Source organism: Parasteatoda tepidariorum, chromosome 5, assembly GCF_043381705.1.
Source record: "Parasteatoda tepidariorum isolate YZ-2023 chromosome 5, CAS_Ptep_4.0, whole genome shotgun sequence".
NCBI lineage: Eukaryota > Metazoa > Arthropoda > Arachnida > Araneae > Theridiidae > Parasteatoda > Parasteatoda tepidariorum.
Window position 1 is genome coordinate 90,254,133 of NC_092208.1, and position 23,407 is coordinate 90,277,539.

At 26.1% G+C, this 23,407-nt stretch overlaps 1 protein-coding gene across 4 annotated transcripts in view; it reads left to right on the forward strand.

Moving 5' to 3' along the window:
* Nucleotides 1-23,407, forward strand: part of LOC107449292 (casein kinase I gish) — a 39,704-nt gene that overhangs the window by 5,411 nt on the left and 10,886 nt on the right. Inside the window, exons 2-9 of one of the 4 annotated variants that reach the window (XM_043047081.2) lie at nucleotides 577-617; nucleotides 1,323-1,392; nucleotides 6,865-7,013; nucleotides 9,508-9,742; nucleotides 10,628-10,798; nucleotides 13,003-13,151; nucleotides 17,088-17,150; nucleotides 22,807-22,890. In XM_043047081.2, coding sequence (XP_042903015.1) covers nucleotides 577-617; nucleotides 1,323-1,392; nucleotides 6,865-7,013; nucleotides 9,508-9,742; nucleotides 10,628-10,798; nucleotides 13,003-13,151; nucleotides 17,088-17,150; nucleotides 22,807-22,890 — 962 coding nt within the window. The remainder of the gene's footprint in view (nucleotides 1-576; nucleotides 618-1,322; nucleotides 1,393-6,864; nucleotides 7,014-9,507; nucleotides 9,743-10,627; nucleotides 10,799-13,002; nucleotides 13,152-17,087; nucleotides 17,151-22,806; nucleotides 22,891-23,407) is intronic. The other 3 variants (XM_043047082.2, XM_016064785.3, XM_016064786.3) reach the window with 3 other exon arrangements.

The window sequence follows — 23,407 nt, forward strand, 5'->3', positions numbered from 1 at the left end:
TGAAACCCATCTTTGAAATGGAAAATGCAGAAAGCATTTTAAAAGATACTTATTTTGTTAGATTAAACAAAAAGCTATTACAATTAAGTAAATGTAGTTATACTTTAGTAAAGTGTACAAGCATTCTTGTCCATGTCTCAAATTTAAAAAAAAATTTTTTTTAAAAAATAAAACTTGAGTGATCATTATTTACCCCAGAAACAGAGTGATCCCGAATTACCCCGGGTCACCCTACCTCTCAGAAAAACCTAGACAGATCCCTGTAAATGCTTTCTTTATGAGTATAATATTCATTACATTCATTTAAATGCAGTGGTTTGACTCTAGATGACTACCCTTATGATAAAATCTTGAAACTGTTGAAATTGCTAATAAATGTAATAAGCTTAAAATAATTAAGTATTTTTATGCCTTAAAAAGTAATGTTACTTTAATTCATTTTAAGTTCTTGATTTTTTTTTTCTTTTTAAATTACGTTTTAAATTATTTGGTTTAAATGATGCTATTTGAATTGTTATTTTTTAATATTTTGTTTACATTTTAAATACATTTGTAATAATAATTTTTATTTTATAGGAAAAAATTTATACAACAATGAACATGTTGCTATAAAACTCGTAAGTATAGCTTATTATTTAAATTAATTTATGCAGTTTCTTGTGACTCATGATGAATTTTTTTATTTAAAAATGCCATTTTTTGTAAAAATAGAAAATGAAGAGCTGAGTGAGAAAGGTGCTAAGTTCGAGGGTTCACTGTTAATTTTATAACTGCCTCATATTTCTTTTTTTTTTCTCTTTTAGAAAAAGTAAAGAATAAAAGTTCAAAAACCCTTGAAAAAAAAGAGAAAAATAACCATTAAAAAAAACTATACAATAATCATTCAACAGATTAAATTTTAATAAAATGTTGGGACACCAGAAGTAACTTTTTAAGCAGAATGGCATCTGTTCTTTGTTAGACTCCTAAAAATTATGATTATTTTTATAAATTATATGTAAAAATAATGTTTTAAAAATACTTTTCTGTTAGATTTTATCTTGAAAAATCAGTAAAGAATTGTACTGCTTTTAATTTGTATTTGACACATTTAAAAGGTATTTTTTAAAATCTGAATTATACCTAACATTCATTTATTAAATGAATATAATTTATATAAATGAATGTCACATCCATTAAACATTTATTTATTTGTAATGCTTTATAATTTCTGTTTTAAATTTTATAAAAATTTGATCACTTATCATATAAACAAATAACTGGAATATTATCAGATTTGCTGCTGTGCATTCATTATACTGTAATGAATTTTTTCATTTTAGGAATCCATGAAATCAAAAGCACCTCAGCTACACTTAGAATATAGGTTTTATAAATTACTTGGTAACCAAGGTGAGAATATTTACTATTTTTTAAAAATTAAAACTTGTAAGTTATGCTAGTTAAACTACAGTAGGGAACCAATTATCCGTAAGGATTGGGACCATTGCTATTCCGGATAACTGATTTTTCCACTTTTCTGAATCGCTACAAAAAGCTGTTTTTTTAATTGTTAAACCCAACTAAAAACGAAAATGATTTGGAAATAATCTTAAAAAGAAGAAAAAACGATGAAACGAAGATACAATAATGATTATTTCCAAAATGATGGTAAGGTAAACATCTTTCAAAAAAGAAAAATCGAAAAATCTAATGAGGAAAAAAACATTTTTTAAAAAAAAATGCGGGAAAATTTATTGAATTTCGTTCCGGTTTTCTGATTTCCGGATAACGGGTTCTGTACTGTACTTAAAACTCTTGTAAACTTTCTCAGATTTTATGTATGAGATTTTCAGATTAGATTTTTGGGGAGGTCTGGAAATATTGCATTTTTAGCTGTAACCTTAAAAATATTCTGTATCTAATGTGAAAAACAATTCATGGTAATAATAAGCTGCTAATAAGCTTCAAAGTAATTAAAACCAACAATGTATTACATTTACTTCTTGTAAAAATTCTAATAAAAGGTTAAATTTTCTTAGATTTATTAAAATTGAAATATAATTTGTACAATTTTTTGTTTAAAAGTTAAACAATATTTACCATAAAATATACAGTAGTTATATAAGATTTACCATAGTTATATCAAGCATTGTGAGTTTTTTATGATTTTTGTATTGTTTGTACTTATGTTCAAAAATGTTAATTTCAAATTAATATAATTTCCAACTAATACTGCCTTTGTAGCCTTTTAGTGGCCGAGGAAAATTTGTTTTTGTAGAAAATTATGAAATTCAAATGCTATTTGTTTGTTTGTTATTGTTTTTTATAATTTATATATTTGTGTATTTTACAATCTACATATTAAACATTCACCCAGTGAAATTCTGTTTCCTACAAATGATAATAGTTGCCATATTTTGTATCACAAAGTTACAGCTTCTTTGCTCATTCAGTAAAAAATGTATATAAATCTGATAAAATATTGTTTGCATAGTAAAAATTATAATCTGAAATTTAGTTAAGATTTTCTTGAAAATTTGAAAAAGTCAGAAAATTTTTATTTGATATTTTTCTTTTTTAATAATTTTGAAATCAAGTGGTAAGTCTAGCTACAAATGTAACAAGCATTTTTGTACAAATGGTCCACTTTTTTCAATTTATACTTTCTTTTAGTTTTATCAAAAACTATTTAAAAATGAAAACATTTTAAAGTAAATTTAGCTTGTTTACTTTAATTATTTTTTATTACAATACTTGTTGCAACCTGCATCAATGCAGGCATTTTTTTTTTGAAATGTGTAAAATTGCAATATAAAATATTTGCTTGAAAAAATTAATTTTTATCTCATCGGTAGAAAATAGTTAACTTAAACTTCTGCTTTAAAATGAAAAAAGTATTTAATTTTATTCACATTTTAGGAATTAGTATTATTGTTAGAAGTTCCAAAACTAGGACATCATTCTTTAAAAGTACAAAATTTCATCTTTAAACTGAAACCATAAAAAGTTGCTGTTTTAGACTCTACCCGAATATATTTAAACTTTGAACAATTGTTAAATACTACATAAGTATTAATTATTAAGGTTTGTAAAATATATTATTTATAACCACAACCCTCACAGTAAAGATAAATAAACAGTGCTTTGTATAAATGATTAAGTAATAAAATGATGTTTATTTTGTTAACTATTTCAATGTCAGAAATTTGCACTATAGAATATATATTTGAATCCAGACAATTTAATTTTCATTAAAATTTCAAAAATGTTCTGTTTTTAAAGGCCTACTGTGATTGTTCTGGTTGAAGTCTTATTATTTAACATTAGCTCTTATTAGAACTATAAAGATTACTTCTAACTTACAGCATGATTTATCAATGTTATTGTTTGTACTGTTACAAAAATGTAATGTATGTTAAATGTTAAGACATTTTAAATCACGGTTAATACATTTTCATGCAGTAAAAGCTTGAATTAAAACTTTAAACAAAAAAAAAAGTTATATGTCTGTGTACTAGGGAAAGAGTGGAATCTAAAATACAAAAAAAAATTCAAACTTTACAAATCTCGTGCTTTCATGCTCCTGAGTCAAGCCTAACTCGATTTTTAATACAAAAAAGTAGCTGCCACCTTAAATCATTAATTCTTCACCTCTGAAGGTTTAGCAACACTGTATTCTGTGAGTATTCAAATATTATTGAAACACATGTCTAAAATTAATTATATTTACATAATTGTGGCAAACATGCACCTGAATGAGAAAATAATTTAGTGCATAAATGGTTTCTATGTACACCAAATTAAATACATAAACATATTTTTTATTTGCATATTTTATTATACTTAAAAAATTGTTTGAAAATGCTACTGTTAACTTGTATCTGTTACTAAAAGTAACAATGAATTACCAGGTTTTTTTTCTACTTTTCTGTTCAAATAAGAGATGACAACTTATGCAACAGAAAAAGCAGAAGAAATCATCGGGAAAAAATTGCCTCAGAAGAAATTGAAATATCAAATATTAGCGTTTTTTAAAGCAATTTATTATTGCAGTCTAGTTTAAATAATAGTATTAATTTCTGAGCTATTTAATGTAGCATTTTCAGATAAGATTAAAGAGTAGTTTCTTTAGAAATTAAAAGTAACTTTTATCCTTCAATATTTTATGAATATACAGGGTTGCCACAGGCTACTAAAATGCAACTATTTGCTACTATTTTTGACCTTAGGCGACTATGGCGACTTTTTTTGCCTGAAAAACTAATAAAATACTTATATAATTTAATAAAGTGCTTATTATGTGATTTCTCTGAGGGGCAGTTTTGTTATTTTTAATTGTTTTTTTCTTCTATTAACATTCATATTTTATTGCAATTCAACTTTTATTTAGGTACGTATTTTCTAATATGTATACCTTTTATATTTGTACAAAACTTTTTTTAATTGGAGCATAGTTAGGACTGGGCGATAAATCAATGTATCGCGAAATATCGATTTAACGCATATATCAGTAGGCCGATGTAATGACTTTCGTTTTAGGCGATGCATCAGAAATCTGATTTAAGAAGTCGGAATTGGATTACAATCGAGGTTTAACGATTTAATATGCAAGGACCCTTGACTAGGCTAACTCTGTTACCGCACTAACGAAGACGATTTTGATTTCGTCTAGCTGCAGAGATGTAGATAGCGTTTTGCTATTAAGATGATGTTAGTTTTGTGATGTTGAATGACGAAGAGCGAATTGAATCAGAACTCCCGGTTTCGTGCGAGGATCAGCGTTGTAATATAGAACGCAATGCATAGTTTCTTTATGTCCATTTTTGTCTTTGGGATTTTGCTTATTTTGAAGATTATTTTCAATGGGACTTAAGTCATTTTGCGATCGTTGTGCATTTTATTTCGTCGGAAATAATTGTCGGGTTTCTTGTTAATTATTTTCAGTGAGTCATTTGCAGCGATCGTTTCGTTCTGCATTATTTCATACCATTTTTTTTCTGTCTGGGTTTAACGATTCTTGTCAATTATTTTTAGTAGACCTTCTGTTACTTTGCGATTGCTGCACAATCGCTGTTATCTTGAATTTTCGTTCTGAACTCAATAGATCAAATAATTGATTTTTTTCAATTATTGTTTTTTATCCTAAGCGATACAATTTAATAGGGGTATTTTGTATTTAACTTTGTTATAAAAAGTTAGTTTTTTAAAATTTATTAAATGTAATTAAGTATAATAATTTGATTGTTTTCAACCAATAAATGCTCAGTCGTTTTTAATTATAAAAAAATTAAAACAAAACTTACCTTTATTTAATTTGCTTTTATTTTTGAAAAAATGAAAACAAAGTTTTAAAAAAATTTGGCTATTAGTTGAAACAATTTTTTTTTTAATTAAAAAAAAAGGTTTAGTAATGTTTTGACGTTTTTAGTAATTTAACATTAGTACTTGAAGTATTTTTTTAAAATTTTTATTAAAATTCTTTCAATACTTGTTTGTTTTATAATTTGTTCGATAGTCAGTATAATTTTTAAACAAATGAATCTTTAGTCGATTTTATTTTCAAAAATGAAAATAATAAATAAGTAAAAATATTTTTACATTTATTAAGTACAGAATTTGACCATTAGTTAATAGTACTACTTTTTATTATTTTAAATAAGTAAATAAAAAAGAGTCTAATGATGTTTCAAAAGCGTGTTTTTTTTTCAACAAATAATAAATAAAAAAAAAAATTTCGAAAGTGAACATTTATTTGGTTTGTTTTCCACTTACGTTTTTTTTCTTCTTTTAATTTTTAATGCATGTATGTAAAATAATTTGTTGCAGTATTATTATTTTTAAATCAATAAATCTTAAATCATTTTTAGTTTGAGAAAAATGAAATAAAGCTTGGGTTTGCTTTTACTTTGACTTCTTTATTAATTTAATTGAAAAAATTAAGCAATTGGTATTGATGTCATAGTAGAATATGTTTCGAATTAATATTTTCTTTTGTACTAGATTTATTCTTTTTTATTTATTTTTGATTGATTTAAAGATTTCCCATAGGTAATTTTGAACGTACGCTAAATTGCGATGCATCACTATATCGTGATGTCTAACTGACGATGTATCACAATTTAAAATTTCTGACATCAACCAGTCCTAATAATAGTATTTGACAATTAAGTTATAATTTTAGTTATTTGGCTACTATTTTTGATACATTTTTGTTCCTGTTCAGGCAACTATTTTCATAGTTTTAGGCAACTATTTTTATGCTTGAGGCTACTAAAAGCAACTATTTTTGTTCATTTTTTACTGTGGCAACCCTGATATAGTAAAACCTTGTTTTTTCTTAAAAATTTTGTAAAGATGTAATAAATTTTTATTATCACTAAATTAACAGATCACGTACTTCACACATATCACTGTGAATGACCGTATGGGTGGTTGTTGATTTCCACTGGTGAATGTTGACAATCATATAGTTGCTTTGGTAAATGTCCAAAATATATAGTGTGTCTAGTTAAGTTCCACTGCCCTGTATGTCCTACATCAATGTTTTTTTAAGGTTCAGTGCAACTGCCCGGAATGCATTTAACCAGTATTCTGAACACTGATGTTTCTCCTAATCCATCCTCAGCAGATATTAAAGTATCAAATAAAATAATAGAAAAATAGTTATTTTTTTAAAAAAGGTGTTGATATGAAAAACTTTTTAATTTTCTGGAATTTTAATAAATTTATTTAAACTATTATTATAATTTTCATTGCTTAATGGTTCTTTTGGTCATTTTTAGTGTCTTGAAAGAAATAGGTTTCTTCTAGGTAGATAAAATGTGAATTTATTTTTAGAATATATCCAAGCCTATTTTATATGGAATTTTTAATCTTTTACAGAGGGTATACCCAAAGTGTTTTATTTTGGGCCATGTGGCAAATACAATGCACTTGTGATGGAGCTGCTTGGTCCCAGCCTTGAAGATTTGTTTGATTTATGTGATCGAAAATTTAGTCTCAAAACAGTTCTTATGATAGCTATTCAATTGGTTAGTATCATCATGCATGTATGTTTTTCATTTTTCAGGGAATTAAGTGAAAATGGAATGCAAAGGAGACTTCAAATAAATATTTCTTGATAATTTCTATGGAATATTAATCAAAACTGTAAAGCCATAAAAATATGTTCTCTAATTTTAAGTCAATCATTTAAAACTACACAATTTAACCGATTTTAGAATTTTTAAAATTTAATTCATAAAATAATAAATAAACTGATTAATAAAATGAAGCTGATGAAAACTGGGCATGTGCTGCATAAAAGTACTATTTTAAATAATAAAATCTTATGAAATTTTTTTTAAGAAAAATTTCACATTTTAAAATACTTTTGTCATTAATTAAAAATTACTCCAAAAAGTTTGTTTTGCTTATTGAATATTTCCACAGTTATAATAAAAAAACTTAAAGCAAAATTTTTTGTTGTTGTTTTATTTATTAAAATGCCTATATTTCCATGTATATTCAAGCTAGGTTTAAGAAATTTTGTGCAGTTATAGCTTATAATAATCAAATGATTTGTACAACTTGCAAGCTTATTGCTATATTTCTTGACAAAGGGTGTTGAAAACACTCTTTTTCGCTTGTAATTTATTGTCAGTCCCTCAAACCTCTAAATGCTATAAATTTTATTGATAGTTTACTTTTGATAAATTGCATGACCTAAACTCCTCCAAAATTATAAAATAATTGTCTTAATATTTCTTGAGAAATTTGAAAATAATGCACTTTTTAAAGAGCTTTAAAAAATATTTAAAATTCATCTTATTAAATGAATTTTAAAAAACTTCCAAAAACAGGTAGATCATATTGGTATGTTAGGAATGTATGAGAATTCTTTGTAATTTGTTAATTTGTCTTAAAATACCTTTATCGCATAATTTTTATAACAAGATTTTTTTAATGAAAAGCATTTTTTTTCAGAAGAAACTAAAATTCTGGTAGAATTATGGTTTATATTCATTATTTTTTTAAAAAAACTATTTGGTTTGACCCAACCAAGTATGAATAAATGTAACAATTTTATTTGTTTCAAGCTATTTTGTTTAATACTATTTCAAGGGTGATTTATAACATGTAATTTAACATTCTTTATGTTTTTTTAATATAGCCAGCTAAAGCTATTTTAATCATAAGCCTGGTTCTATGAATCAAGTATTTGTAAAGTATTTTATCTTTAAATGATAACTTTTTTTTAAAATCTATTTTTTTAATCATGCACGAATCTCCTTTTATTATTATTATTAATATATTTTATTATTATTGTTAATATATTTTATTATTATTAATGTATCATGGTGTGTAGCGTTTTTAAAAAGTGCTTAAAGGTGCTTATTTACGATTTTTGTTTTTTAAAAGCCCTTAAAGGCACTTTTTCATTGGGTGTTTTTAAAAAGTGCTTAATTTTCCCTCTCCCGAAATGAGTTTTTTTTCTTCTTTACCATGTCGATTTTCACCACGTATTATGCAGAAGCGTGCTTTTCAATTCAACGTCTTCACTATTCATTCAACCACAATTTATTTCAGCTTTCCATCGATCCATAGTGTATGAAGGCGCCAATCATTTTACATGTTTGATTAAATTCTTGCAAGTCCACATGCGTTACTGCTGAGCTACGTTCAGTTCTTTTACTGTCATGTGCAACTCTGCTGCATTTTGCAAGATATTCTCAATTTCATGCTACATTTTCCACCCTCTGATATCGAGCCAAAAAACCTCTTGATCTTTTTCTAATGGCTAATATAACCAAGAAAAGAGTTCTTTGTCAGAAACTGGTTTTTTTTTCATGATCATGTAAAGTCTTTGAAAATTATTTTGCATTTTATTAATATATGTAGTGCTTAAAAATATTTTCTGAGTGCTTAAAAGGTGCTTATTTTTTGTTGAGAGATTTGGCTACGCACCCTGTGTATTTTATTCTTTAATACTGTTTTATAGCAAATATTTTTCTATGTCTCAAATTAATACATTATTAAATCTTCTTTATATGGCATAAAAGAAAAGTTGTTTAAAGATAAATTCATCTTGCGTTTTTTTCAATTGTGTGTTTTTTCTTTTTTTAATAAAATGGTTTTAGAAATTTTAGTCAACCTGCATTTTATGTTACACCTTTTGAAACAACACAATTTTATCAGTTCTAAAATTAAATTAGAAAAAGATGTTTGTAGTTTGCATAAGTCTGTTCTACAGTAGGCCATAATGCATTTCTATTTAATTTTAATTAAATTTGACTCTTGGATGTATTGTGTATTATAAAACAATTTTTTATGCAGTAAAATATATATTTAAATGTATTGACATGATTTATTTTTAATAATATTTCAATCATAATTATATTTTTAAAAAAATCAACTAATTCTAAACAAAAATTCAAAAAAATCTGATGTAAATGAAATTTTTTTTTAAATATAAAAGTTTGAACCTTGCTATTATTAGATACTAAGTATTTTATTATTTTTCATAACCTATTTTTTCCCTTCCAGCTTCACCGTGTTGAATATGTTCATTCCAAACACTTAATTTACCGAGATGTAAAGCCTGAAAATTTCTTAATAGGAAGGCAGTCAACTAAAAAACATAACATTATCCATATAATCGATTTTGGTTTAGCTAAAGAATATATAGACCCTGAAACCAATAAGCACATACCTTATAGGGAACATAAAAGTCTTACTGGCACAGCTAGGTATATGAGCATCAACACTCACTTAGGAAAAGGTAAATATTTTTGTGTCATGTAATACTTTTTTTTTTTTTTAATTATTATTATAATTTTTTTTCCTTCAAATTTTACCCCAATAGCCTGTGTTCTGTTTATTAATTTTAAATGTTTGCTATTATATGAAAATATGTGACCATTTAAATGTAATTTTCCATAATAATTATTGAAATACAAGAAATTTAGATAAATGGGATAAAAAAATTACTTACAGAGCAATAGGGAAAAACCGGGAATTATCACGGAATTTCTCAAAAATCTTAGTAAAAGCAGGAAAAAGTTCAGTTATTTATCATTTTTTCTCCTTTTTTCACATATTTTTTTTAGAAATTACGATCGTTTAAATACTAAGTTATTAGGACTTACAAATTTTGAATTTGAGTATTTTGAATATAATGAACTTTTCAGTTTGTAGCTCACTGCCCTTTTTAAGGTCTAGAATAAAACCTGCCTTATTTTGAAATGCAAAGTGTTTGTTTTATAATATTAACCTGCCCATTAATGTTCTTATTTTATTTTACCCTGATTGATTCAATGATATATCATTTTCAATGATAAATTATTTATTTAATAAAATCCAATATTAAATATTATCTGGGTAATTTAAGAAAAATCCCTATTTTTTGGGAAAAGTAAGGAATAACAATTAAGAAATATTATATTTACAGAATTTTAAAACAACTAGTATTTTGAAAATAAACAGCGATTAATATCTGTTATGTAACTTTTTAAATGGTAGAATAATTGAATGAATGATATATACAGCACACTAATTGCATTTTAAATTAATCATACTACATATTACTATTTTAAAAAAAAGGAGCATGTCACTGTTTGTAACGCTTCTTGTAAATAACACCTAAGAGACATGATTAATTTTTCAGAGCAAAGTCGTAGAGATGATTTAGAAGCTCTAGGACACATGTTCATGTATTTCCTTCGTGGCAGTCTACCTTGGCAAGGTCTCAAAGCAGACACTCTCAAAGAAAGATACCAAAAAATAGGAGATACGAAAAGAGCTACGCCTATTGAAAATCTATGTGAAGGTTATCCAGGTAATAATTTTTTTCCTTACCTCTTAGTTTGAAATTGTCTATTAATTTCAAATGCTTTCTTTCTAATTGTCTTATAAGTCAGAAATGTTTAGTTAATTATTATTTTTTAGTTAACGTTTTCATTGTAGTTTTCTTTTATTACCTTTATAAGTGTCTTTTAGGTTGAAATTATGTAGATAGGAATGTTTTTTCTTCATAATTGTCTTTCAGATACATGTTCTCTTTAGTTAAAAATGTTTTCTTTTTATTAGTCTTTTAGTTAATGTTTTAATTGTTATGGATTAATGTTTTTTGAAGTTAAAAATGTTTTCCTTTTAATTTTCATTTAAGTTGAAATTTAATATTTATAATTATCTTTAAGGTTAAAATTTTTTTGTTTTGTGGATTAAAATGTTTTTTTTTTCTTTTTAATTGTCTTTTAGTTTCACATTTTCTTTGTTTTCTTTCTAATTGTCTTTTAGTTAATGTTTTATTTGTATTTGTTTTCTAGTTCAAAATACATTTTTTGCTATTAATTGTTTTCCTTTCTTAGATATAAATATTTTCATTGTAATTTTCTTTTAAGCTCAAATGTTCCCTTCATAATTGTTAAGCTCAAATGTTGCCTACATAATTGTTTTTTAGCTTAAAGTTAGTCATTTCAGATTGTAATTTATTGGCTTTTAGGATTTTATGTTTTATTTGTAATAACAGTGTATCTGCACACCTGGAAAGCCATGAATTTCGGTATTGAACAAAATTTGTCATGAAATGTCATGATTTTATCTATTTTTTAAAAAAAAAAAAAAAATCATGGAAAATCATGGATTTAGGTCGCTCAAGAATCAAAATTTTAAAATCAGGGTTCGTATAGACTCCTTATACTCCTTAGAAACTCCTTGGAAATAAAAAGATCTCCAAAGAGTACTTGGAACTACTTAGATTTCCAAATTAGTCCTTTAACACNACTCCTTAGATTATTGTGTTGCATAGATGAACTTACTAAGTCTGCTGATGAATTTGCTGCCCATGAGGGGAAACGAAACAATATAACTTAGCTGTCAAAATCTAATAGTTTAGGAAAAACTTTAAAAGAAAAGAAATTGAATTGCAAGAGTTGAAGAAAAAAATAACAGCAAATAATTTTACATGTTACAAGCAGACTTAATTAATGATTTACTGTGATTTTTTTTATTTTTATAGATGAATTGCCTTAGATTTTCTTATGTATTCAAGTTTAAAAATATAAGATTGGTAGGTTTTTATGTTAATCTTTAACATCTGTACTTTAACAAGATTGATTAAAATATTTGAAGCTGGAAAAAGTGTTTATGTGTGAAAGTGATAACTTTATTTATTTTTCTTGATGAGGATTGACAAAGTCAAAATTTATTTCAAAAGGGCTTGAAAAAAATATCTTATGCAAAATATACATTTTTGCAAGTTCTTTTTAGTAACTGCTTTTTGATTTAAAAAAAAACTGTCTAGTTATCTTTTACGCAATGTTTTTAAATTTTGGACTCCTTGGATTTCTTCTTCTGATCTCTGTATGAACCCTGTAAAATAGAATTTACCCCTTACTTCCAATTTCATTGTGTTCTGAGTAACTGAATTTGTAACAAAATTCCCACTCGCAGTCATATTTTATTAAATTATAAAATGTTTGTATCATTCAAATTCTAGATGAAGCAAGCCAGTCATCAGCAAATTTTTTTTATTCCGAAATGAGAACAGAAAAGTCAGGAGTATTTCTTACCTTCGCTGAACAAGAAAAGTATCTTTAGAATACAATTCTGCAGAATTTTTTTTTTGTTTTTTTGTTTTTGTATTTTTTTCTGCTATTTTATTGCTTCAACTCTTTTTTTACTCTGTTTTTTAAATTTAAAATCTATAAATATGAAGTTGCAGAGTACAACAGTTTTGGCTATACCTATCATTTCAATTAATGTTATTATAATGCCTTTTTAAATTTATTGTTGTTTTTGTTGGAGAAAATAGTAACTTCATTAAGTCGTGACAATTTCTTGGAATTAGTCGTGGAAAGTCACAAGTTTGAAAATCAAAAATGTGGCAGATACCCTGTAATAAACTTTTAATTTGAAATGTTTTCTCCATAAGTGACTGTCTTTTAGATTTGAATATTTTGATTGTAATTGTCTTGTATCACTTGTCTTTGTTTTGAAATGTTTTTTTTAAAAATCAATGCACTATAATTTTTATTTAAGATGAAATGTCTACTTACTTGCATTATGTAAGGAGACTGGATTTCTTTGAAACTCCAGACTATGACTATTTAAGAAAATTATTCCAAGATCTCTTTGATAAGAAGAAATATGTTGATGATGCGGAATTTGATTGGACAGGAAAACAACTGGTAATGTTATAATCTTTTGTATTTTGGCATGCTATACTCCCATTTGACAACCACTTTCATGTTTAGAATTTTTTTGAGTGATTGATTTTTTTGTATTTAATTTCTCTTAAAACTCTTTTAACTGTTATGCTTTATTTGTATTCGCTGCTATGCATGCACTTTGTTGACTTCACATTTTGCTTTCTTGTTCATACGCTACCCATGTTCTTCCCATAGCTGCAGTCCAGTATGAGTAAATTTTATTAGTTTTTATAAACAGGGTGCATAGAGTTTTTAAAAAGTACTTAAAGGGGCTTATTCAAGGCTGCCACTCCACAGAGAAAACCTGGAAAATACAGGGAATTTAAAAATGACCTAAATTAACAGGGAATGTTTAGTTTTTCCTTACAATACAGGGAATTTTATTTTAGTCTTTTTAAAAAGTGGTCACTCAAAGCGCATTCTATGGGATATTTAAGGATGATATTTCTGCTACACTAAACTGTTTCATTTACTATAGCATTATTTGTTATAAGCATTATTTGTTTAAAGTAGTTTAAGCTGTTCCTTATTTCTTCAAGTTTTCCAGCAATTAAAACTAGTATAGTTAGCATAATATAGCTCAGACGCGAGCACAGTGATAGTTTTTTTCCTCTTAATATATTGTGTATAATACGTACTGGGAAAACACATGTTTTTTTCCCAGATTTGAGTGACAACCCTGTTATGTTCGATATTCGTTTATATCAGTGACATTTTATTCCACGAACCACTTTGGCATGTCGTTGAACCGTAGCACACAAAAGAGCCAATTATTTTACATGTTGGAGGAATTACTGGTGGGTCCACATGCTGGTTTCAGTGGAAAGGATTCTTGCATTTACACATGCAGCTTTTTGCGAGAGATTCTCGATTTCAAGCCTCTTCTGGCGCCCTCTGAAATGGAACAGAAAATCTTTAGAATTTTTTATGATCATGGGGACCAATTGCCCATTGCCAAATATTTCAACATTAGCAAAACAAAATTTTACTTCTCTCTCTTGTTTTCTTTGCTGGTGAAGCTCATTGTCTTCATCACTTGCAAGCCGATGACATTCTTGCTCTGTTCGATCAGTACCACAATCCTTGGACATGACTTAGGAATCATTCACTAATTACTTACTTTCATGCAGGTTCAAAGCTGTCGACAATCACCAATCTTCATCATTACGAAATTTTTTGTCTCCCATCTATTCATTTAATTTAATAAAAGATAAAAACTACTGAGATTTATTAATTGCGGGAGTTTTTCCGTAGGAACAATCTCCTAAGTGTATAAAGTTTTTTTTTTTTTTATATTGTAGTGTTATTTCACTAATTTGTTACTAAAATTTTCAATGCCCTATAGTTTTATTTTATGGCACACAAAAAAAAACCTCAATAATTTTTAGTAGCAAGATTTTAAATAAAGTAGGAAATTAGAAGTTTTTCACTGTTTTAATATTCAGCAAAGACAATAAAAAATCTTATATTGTTCAACTTTGTCTTTTCAAATAACTTTTAACTCCTCTCTTTATCATTTCATTTAAAAATAATTGAAATTAAAAACTTAATATTTTCAGATTCGCTGAACGTAATGAATATACCAAATAATAATTTGCTTGCGTCAGAAAAGTTTAACTTCAATATTTATTATATTTTCAGTTCGAAATTATTGAAAAACTTTTTAATCATTCAATTTAAAAAATACTGAATCAAATTACAAATTAAAAAAATTTTTTTTTTGAGTGCCATTCTTTAATTTTTGTTTGTAATATTAATTTATTAAAATTTTCTTAGTGTGATTAATTCTCTACACATCTTCGTCAAATCAGTATGATCAATAATATTAATCTTGTAAATGATTTAGATGAGTTTACATTTATAAGTAATTTTTATTTAAATCTGAAAAATACACTTGGTAATTATTTCTAAACTTTTCCTTTTTCTGGTTAAACTAATTGTAATTTTGCATTAAAATTATCTTTTTTTGCATAATTGAAAAAATAATTATTAATTTTAAAAATAGAATGAGCTTCTCAGTACGGAATCCGTGTAAAATTGTGCACAAAATGTTATGGTGGCTGATATAATAAAAAATGGAGTTGCTAATGTAATAAAAAAATAGAGTTCTTCATCAGAAGCTTGTTGTTTTGTTATGATTTTGTTAAGTCATAATGTAAATATTCATAAAATTCACAAATGCAAATATCTTTGCATTTAGTGAATATATTTTTTGAATGCTTGAAAGATGTTTATTTTTTTGGTTAAAGATTTGGCTATGCACCCTATGTAAAACACAAAAGTAGCTGGATTTTTTTTTAATGTTAGATTTTCTAGAAAAAATTTTTCATATTTTTTTAATACTAAAAGTATAAGAACATGTCGACAACTGACTCTTCAAATGTATTAAAATTGATTATCTTTAAAAAATTGTTTATTTTAAAAGTTAATAATGTGCTTATGAGTTGCTCAGTTAATGCAGTTTCTTTATTTTGAAAAGAAAAGAAAAGAAGAAGAGTAATTGGCCATAAAAGAGTAATTGGCATGCATTCAAGAATATACATGAGTAAATGTTACGTTTCCACATGCTCAAATAAAAATGAATATTTGTGAATTTCAAATTTGTTTAAGCTTGTTGTTGCTTGATTTTTCGGCTTAATATTTCATATAAATTTTCTCTGAATGTTAGTAGTAGTAATTGCACTAAATTTTTTTTATATGTTATACAACAGGCTTAGAGTTTTTTCCCACCTCCTTTAATGATTGGCAACAATATTCTTATTTTTGTTTTTATTTGTCTACTAGTGCACTAGTATTAAGGAATATTGTGATATTGTAGGAATAGGAATATTGTAAATCATTTATTTGATTTGTAAACTTTTTTTTTTAGTATTTTTAGTAATGGAATATTTTTGTTTTGTTTTTCAATTTAATACTTTCATGTATGTCCTACAGATGTAGGAACAATTGGTTCCTTCATTCAACATGCCCATTAAACAGGTCTGCCGAAATGATCAAAAATAAGAACTAGACCACACTAAAATTGAGAATTCATCTAACACCACACGCAGTTTCTAAAGTACATTTAATAAAGTATTTTCAAGGATTGGGAATCTCCTTTCTTTTTTAATTTATTTTGTGTGATTCATCATAATAATGTTATTAATTCTGTGGTTTTTAAGGATTGCTCTAAATAAAACTAGTTGTACTTGAAAAGCTTTTTTTTTTTTTTTTTTAATTTTTTTATTAAATTGTTAAATTTGTACTTAATTATAACCTAATCACTGCATCATTTAACTGAATAAAAATATTTAATATCTTTACCAATAATTAGAAAAACATTTCTTCTTTAAATCCGGATTGTGAATGTGTATGCTGAACCAATTTTCTAGTATAAGAAAAGGGATCTAGCGTGCCAAACTAACTGATGTTGCTACCCATGTGCTGGTGGTCTCTGAATTTCTTGACTAACAACTGGCACTTGAAGGATTGCTCTATGTTTTTCATAATTAAAATATTTATAAATAACACTGTATTCTTGATAACGATAAAGATAACTTTAAAAGAAAATTTATACAGTGATCAAAACTTTCCATTAGCTTTGTCAAAAAACTCTGTTCATGTTATCATGTTAGCTCTGAAAAAAGAGTATGTGAAAAATGCATACTTTAAAAAGATTATTTTGAAATATTTTAAAAACTCTATAGAATATTTTTTTATGCTATAGAATATTTTTTTATGCTATAGAATATTTTTCAAGAAAGTCTCAAATCTCTATATGTTTAAATTAGTATAATTATTGCATTTGCATGTATGTACAAGCATGTTTAAATTGCTTTATTTTTTCAATATGTCAATAATGCCTTTCTTTGTAAACTTTTTGTCTGCATGCTTACCTTTGATCTTTCTTGTGGCTGTTCTTTCTCTCTTCTGAAGCCCCAAAATTTCCTGCAGTTGCAGCAGTTGCGTAATGCCCCACCATCTGATATATCAGGGAAGGTCGGTATATGAACTGCATGGTTGTATTTTGTAGTTGCTCTTTGGTCATATTTGTCATCCCATTTTGTAACCAGAGAGAGTTGTTCTTCAATCTCTCTTATTTTGTCATTTCTTTCCAGATCATACTATTAACACATGTTTTGATATATTCTGTAATACATAAATTTTTTGTGTGAATTTTCTAAAATTTTCTAATCATCATCAGCTTTATTAAAGTAAAAATGTGATTAAATCATGGCTTTTTAGTAACAAGGCATAATTATTGTTATATAGAAGAATATTTAAGGAAAAAGTCAACTGGAAAATGTATTGAAGGTGGCCGTCTTGTTGTACGCACAACGCTTTTTGAATAATGAGCTACAAAAACTAAGATATAACATAATGTAATATATATTTTTTACACAGCTCAATGCTGAAATCGTGAAAATGCCGAGGGTAATTCTCCGCAAATAGGCAAAACAAGGTATTTCAGTTTCTTTTTGAGAAAAGTGAATAATTTATTTATTCAATATATAGTTTGAAAATGCCTTTAGTATATTATCTCATAGGTTTGGAGTATTATTTCAAATAAATATTTTTATTAAGTTTTAAACTTATAAAATCTCATTACATTTCAACTCTTACAAATACAAAAAAAGTTATTTCTCTCTGAAATACATATACTCAATTTTTATCTATTAAAATTAACCCTTGTAGTGTTGTCTCTATGTATTAAGTTAGTTTTTTTGGTCTTTATAAATGGGTTCTTTATTTAGCGAAAAAGTTTGAAATTGATTATTCATATCATTCCCTCCCTCATAACAGTTCAAACTGTTTCAGATGACTGGCATTGTTTAAGTAAAAATCATGTTCATGTTTTAAGAACATGTTCTGATGAAACTGCAAAACAAATTTGAGTAAATTGGGAGGAGCTCCACTGCATGTAAAAAGAAACTGAATAAGCAAATTAGATGAGTGACACTCTGATTAAATTTATAAAGTTAATTTATTTTCTAAAAACGTATTAATAAGTGTTTTCTCTAATGGAATAGTTAAGGAATTATTCTTCTGGGAATAAAATTAAGAAGTAAATAGTGCTCAGTTTTTCACTCCTTTACTTATCATTCTCTCATTGTGAGATAATGACTCTTTTATAATTTATGAATTATTAATTTATGTTCTAAATGTGTATTAATAAGTGTTCTAAATTCCTCTTAATGAAATAGGTTCAGAATATTAATTTTGCATGCTTGCAAACATTTTAGCATTTCATAAAAAGTTTTTTCTAGTGGTAGTAAAATAATTATTGAAGTAATATTGTAGACAAATAATAAATTCACTTTTCACCATCACTCAAAACAAAATAAAATAAGGAGTTCTTCTTTATGTATATTTAAGCTGTTTAAATGTAATGGTAGTTTTCAAAAATATATTGAATCATATTTGTTAAAACAGAAATCAAGCATAAATGAAAAATTTTTGCAATCTCGTTAAATGTAACAAAAAGATTTTCTGGAAAAGTTGGCAGTTTGGATATTGTTATTTTTGTGTATAAATTTCAAAAGATATGTTATTTTCCTCCTTCCCCTCACTGTAAGAAAATGATACTTTTGTGAGGAATTGATACAAATGTTTTTTTTGTTTTTTTTTAACCTATGTAAAAATGATATTTTTGTTTTACTTTATTATTTTTTACTGCAATTAAGGACTGACAAATTCTTAAATATACTCATTAAAATTATTTTTAAAATATTGATAACTAAAATTATTCCCGCTCCTTATTATCATTCCCTTTCTTTAAAAACTTATAATGATTTTAGCATTTTTTGGAGCATTAATGTCCAAATGAGCTGCTATGTCTGTCTTGTCTCGTGCCTTCTCGCTATCTCCAAAAAATTTAAAATTTCTGCCGTAATTTTTTGTCTTGTTGTCACTACCTGAATAAAGCCTATTTGTTGAGATTGATCCTGTTTGAGTATTTAAATTCTATTTGAAAATAACAGAGGTGCTCCAGAAAAAATCTGGATTTTCAGATTTTTTGATAATCACGATCCAGAAGTTTCTGGAAATCCAAGGTCCAGAAGTTGCAAGAAATCATGGATTATATTTATGTATAAAAATTCTTGTATGTTTTATTTAGAAATATTAGAACTAGAATTTATACTTGGCATATTATTCATTTGTAATTATTTTTTCTGGTAGAATAATAAATGTGATTAGAAATAAAAGTAAACTTATTCATACATTCCTTTAGAGTATGCTGCTTATAATTTATTTAGAATTTCATGTTTGGAAATTATCATTGACTTAAATTTATAAAGACATTAATTTTTATGAAATGCGTCATTCATAATTTTACTCAAAAAATTTTCAGGATTTTTGAGTCTCACAATCACCCCTGAAATAATATGAATGATTTGCGCAGTTACATTTTTGCTTGAATGCCCACAATAACATAAATTATTAAATGTAAATAAATTAAAATATACAGATACAAGGTAAATTATAATGATGCCTTGAATTCATAGATATACAAATTAAGAAGGAAAAGAGCGAAATTAAAATTTTCACTTACCTCTAAAGTTCTTTATCATTCCACAGAAAGAGAATTTACAACAACAAGTAACAGTATCAAGTTAATGCAATGTTTGTTTTGAATTTTTAAAATAGTTTTTTTCTTCTAATTTATCTATCGTTACAATCTTAAAAACTTTATTTTTTTTAATTATTTGTTGTTCATATATAAAACTTTATGAGATAACATATATTAATGCAAACACACAACCCATTGTCATATACAAAAATTACATTATGTTAAAGATTGCTGTTTCAGAGCACAACCATAAAAGATTTTTTTTTCTGATAATTTTTCTTTCATATTTTTATTGATGCACAAGAAAATATCAAAGGTCAAGTTAAAAGGCTATCTGGGATACTTTGAACTATAAGCCATTGTTTGCGCATCTCTGTGGTATACCATGAATTATACTAAAGGTTATGGTTATCCTATTGTGCTCAATTAAGTATTTTTATGTAAATATGTGCATCCTATAAAGTTTGATGCTAAAAAATTAGGATTATGTCTGTAAATATAATAAGAGTTTATCCAAAAATGATTTAATTTGAGTCTAATGTATTAGATGTTTTTAAATATAATTTTTTCTTAGCCATTAAATGCAAAGGTTTTAGTAGTAATTTGATACCACCATGAAACCTGTCTAAATATTGTTAGGACATAATAAATATATTTATATGTTGCTATAGTTAGCTTGAACTATGTTTATGCATCTGAGATAATGTATATGCTCATTGTAAACATTTCTGTTGTGTTTATTGATTTATTTTACTATTTCATTATTTATTTTTCAATTAAAATGTGTAAAATCTATGATTTAAACTTCAAAGATTTTTCCACGATGCCCCCAATACATTTTTTCCCCCCATTTGAAAAAGTAGACATAGTTGACTAAAAAAATTTTATATTTATATATATATATATTTTAAGTGGAAATAGTTCATATAAGCAAGCAGGAACCAATGTACATGCTTATTAATTTCTGCTACCTCACTCTTCTTGCATCTGTGATGACATTACCTGCATCATTAAAAAGTTTAAGCACTGAATCTTATTTTAATCTAAATATTTTCATAATGTTTTTTTTTTTTTTTTTTTTTTTTTTTTTTTTTTTTTTAATGAGTTTATTTCTCAAAAAATAATTGCAAAGTATTTATTTTGCCAAGGAGAAAAGAAAGATCATCTAAGTTGTTATGCATCATATAAATAAAATTTATTAAAATTTACTTTTAATTTATTGAAACTGTACTCATAGCCGCCAACTCTACTGGCTTTTGCGTTTTTTCTGGTCTACTGGTTTAATAAAAATTCTCTTGGTTTTTTTGTATACTTTAGAAAATTCCCTAAATTTTAGTTACTTTCATAAAAAAAATCCCTACTGAAATAGAAATTTTGCACATTTTATTGCTTGTTATAATATAATATTTAAATAAGTATTAATAATACATAATAAAGTGAGCTTCAATTATAAAAATCAGTTTAGAACTTTTGTTTTGTTTTAAAATGTTCATTTTCTTTTTTCTACAGAGCTCCCTTTTTAAATTAATTATAAAAAAAAAACTTCTAACTATCTTTGATGATTTAAGTATTTATTACTATTCAAAATTAGGAGGTGACATTTCTAGTTCATGATGATTCATTTCATGTCAATCATAACTGGAAAATATTGCAGTTTGTCTACTTTGTTGACTATAAAAATCCCTTAAATTCCTTATGTGTAATATATTTAGTACATTATGCAACAATTATCATGAAATTTATATTTCATAAAATCTACTAGATATTTTTCTATCCATGTTGACAGCTATGTGTACTAATATAATAAAAATATTACTAAATGAAATAAATAAAGATGTGTGCTAAGATAAACAAAAATTCAAATGTGTTCTGCAGTAATTATTTAATTGTCTAAATGGGATTGTTGAATTTCAATAGGTAGTTCAAGTTAGCTTGGATTTGTAATCACTGTTAATTTATTAATATTTTTATTTTCTTTAAAATTTTTTTTGTTTTTTTTGTTCATGGTACGTATGTAACTGCTATAAAAGGTTATCCTCATAAAGATTTAAATGCTAACTCATTCTAGATTTTTTATTGTTCAAGGTGAGCTAATATTATTGAAAATGTTTTGGCCTCATTGCATATTTTGAAACAATAAAGTACTACCAATTAATCCATTTATTGTTCTCTTAATTTTAAAAATGTATAACCCCTCTTTTTTTTCATGGTACATATATGTGCGCTATGAAAGATTATCTTTATGAAAGTTTAAATCTAAACTTCTGGATTATTTAAAAATTAATTGAATGAATTTTTTATGAGCTAATGTCATAGAAAATGTTCAGTCTTGGTTGCATGTTTTGAGGCATTGGGGAGTGCTACCAATTTAGAATCGTCTATGTCTAATTATTATTTTTAACAGTAGTCGAATAATATTTGCTCATGGAATTACTGTTGATGTGGTATTTGCATAAATAAGTTTTTAGTTTTATTTTTAAAAAATTTATGCTTTTATTTTTAATGTTCTTTTTTTTAAATCTAAAATTTTCATTTCGAATGTGACAGTATTGTTTTATAATTTTGGAATGCTTTTACTAATCTTGTCTTACCATAAGTAAACTAACATGCTACTAACCACTATTATTCTACATTCTTCCCTATACTTTCATCGCTAAATCTAGCATTATTTTGGTGCCAGCATTTTTCCTACTATTACTTGAGAATTAACTTATAATGCCAAGCGAACTGCTAAATTTCTAATATTAATTTCTTTTCTCCTACAAAAATTTATTATTGAAGGCAACCAGCATAGGGAAAAAGTGTTTAAGAAATCTACACAGAAATGTCGCTGAGAAAGCTCGGAACACTTTCAAATAAGTCAGAATGACTCTAGTTGTGGCTAATTGCAGATTAATGCTTAGCTTTTATTTCTTCACTTCTGACTGCTTTTTCTTTAAATTATGTTTTAAAAAAATATTAATAAATCAACTACTATCTTATCTGGGCAGTATATATTGAATTAGTAAATTTTGTTGCTTTTTATTAAAAAAAAAAGGTTATCAAAACAAAAAGTTGGACTTACATGTCCCTTTTCTCCAATAGTCCACTCCTGTAGGGTCTATGCAGACTGCCCAGGAAGTGCTAGTGTCGCCCAACCGGGAGAGGCACATAACTTCTGATTCTAGGGTGAGTTGGTTCTCTTTTGCATGTTACATTAATTAAACTGACAAAAAAAAAACTGTTGTGGTTTCTTTCCTATCATTTTTATTTCTTCCTCTTTTTATGTTCACCTCCCATCTTCAAAAGGTTGTTGAATGTCTTTCCGCTTTCTTTTCCTTTAGATGTTCCCACTCACATGTCCATTTTTAAAGGTTGTGTCATTAATGCTTTTGTCACCCTCTTTTTTTTTAAAAAAAAAACCGGTTTTGTGAGGTTGTTGTAAACTGTTTAATTTATCATTTGTGTTTTTAGGCAATTTCAATTGAAATCACTCTTCTTTTTTTCTTGTATATTTTTTGGAGGGAGAGCCAGAGTGTCAACAATTTAATGATTAAAATCAGTTATTTGATCAATGATTTTGAAGAATTCAGGGATCAAAACAAAGCTTTCTAAAACCGGACAAAACTTATTACTGTCACAATTATGAAGAGAGATCTGTCTGTCTCAGAAATTTTATTTTTATGAAACTGGGATTTAAGTTTAC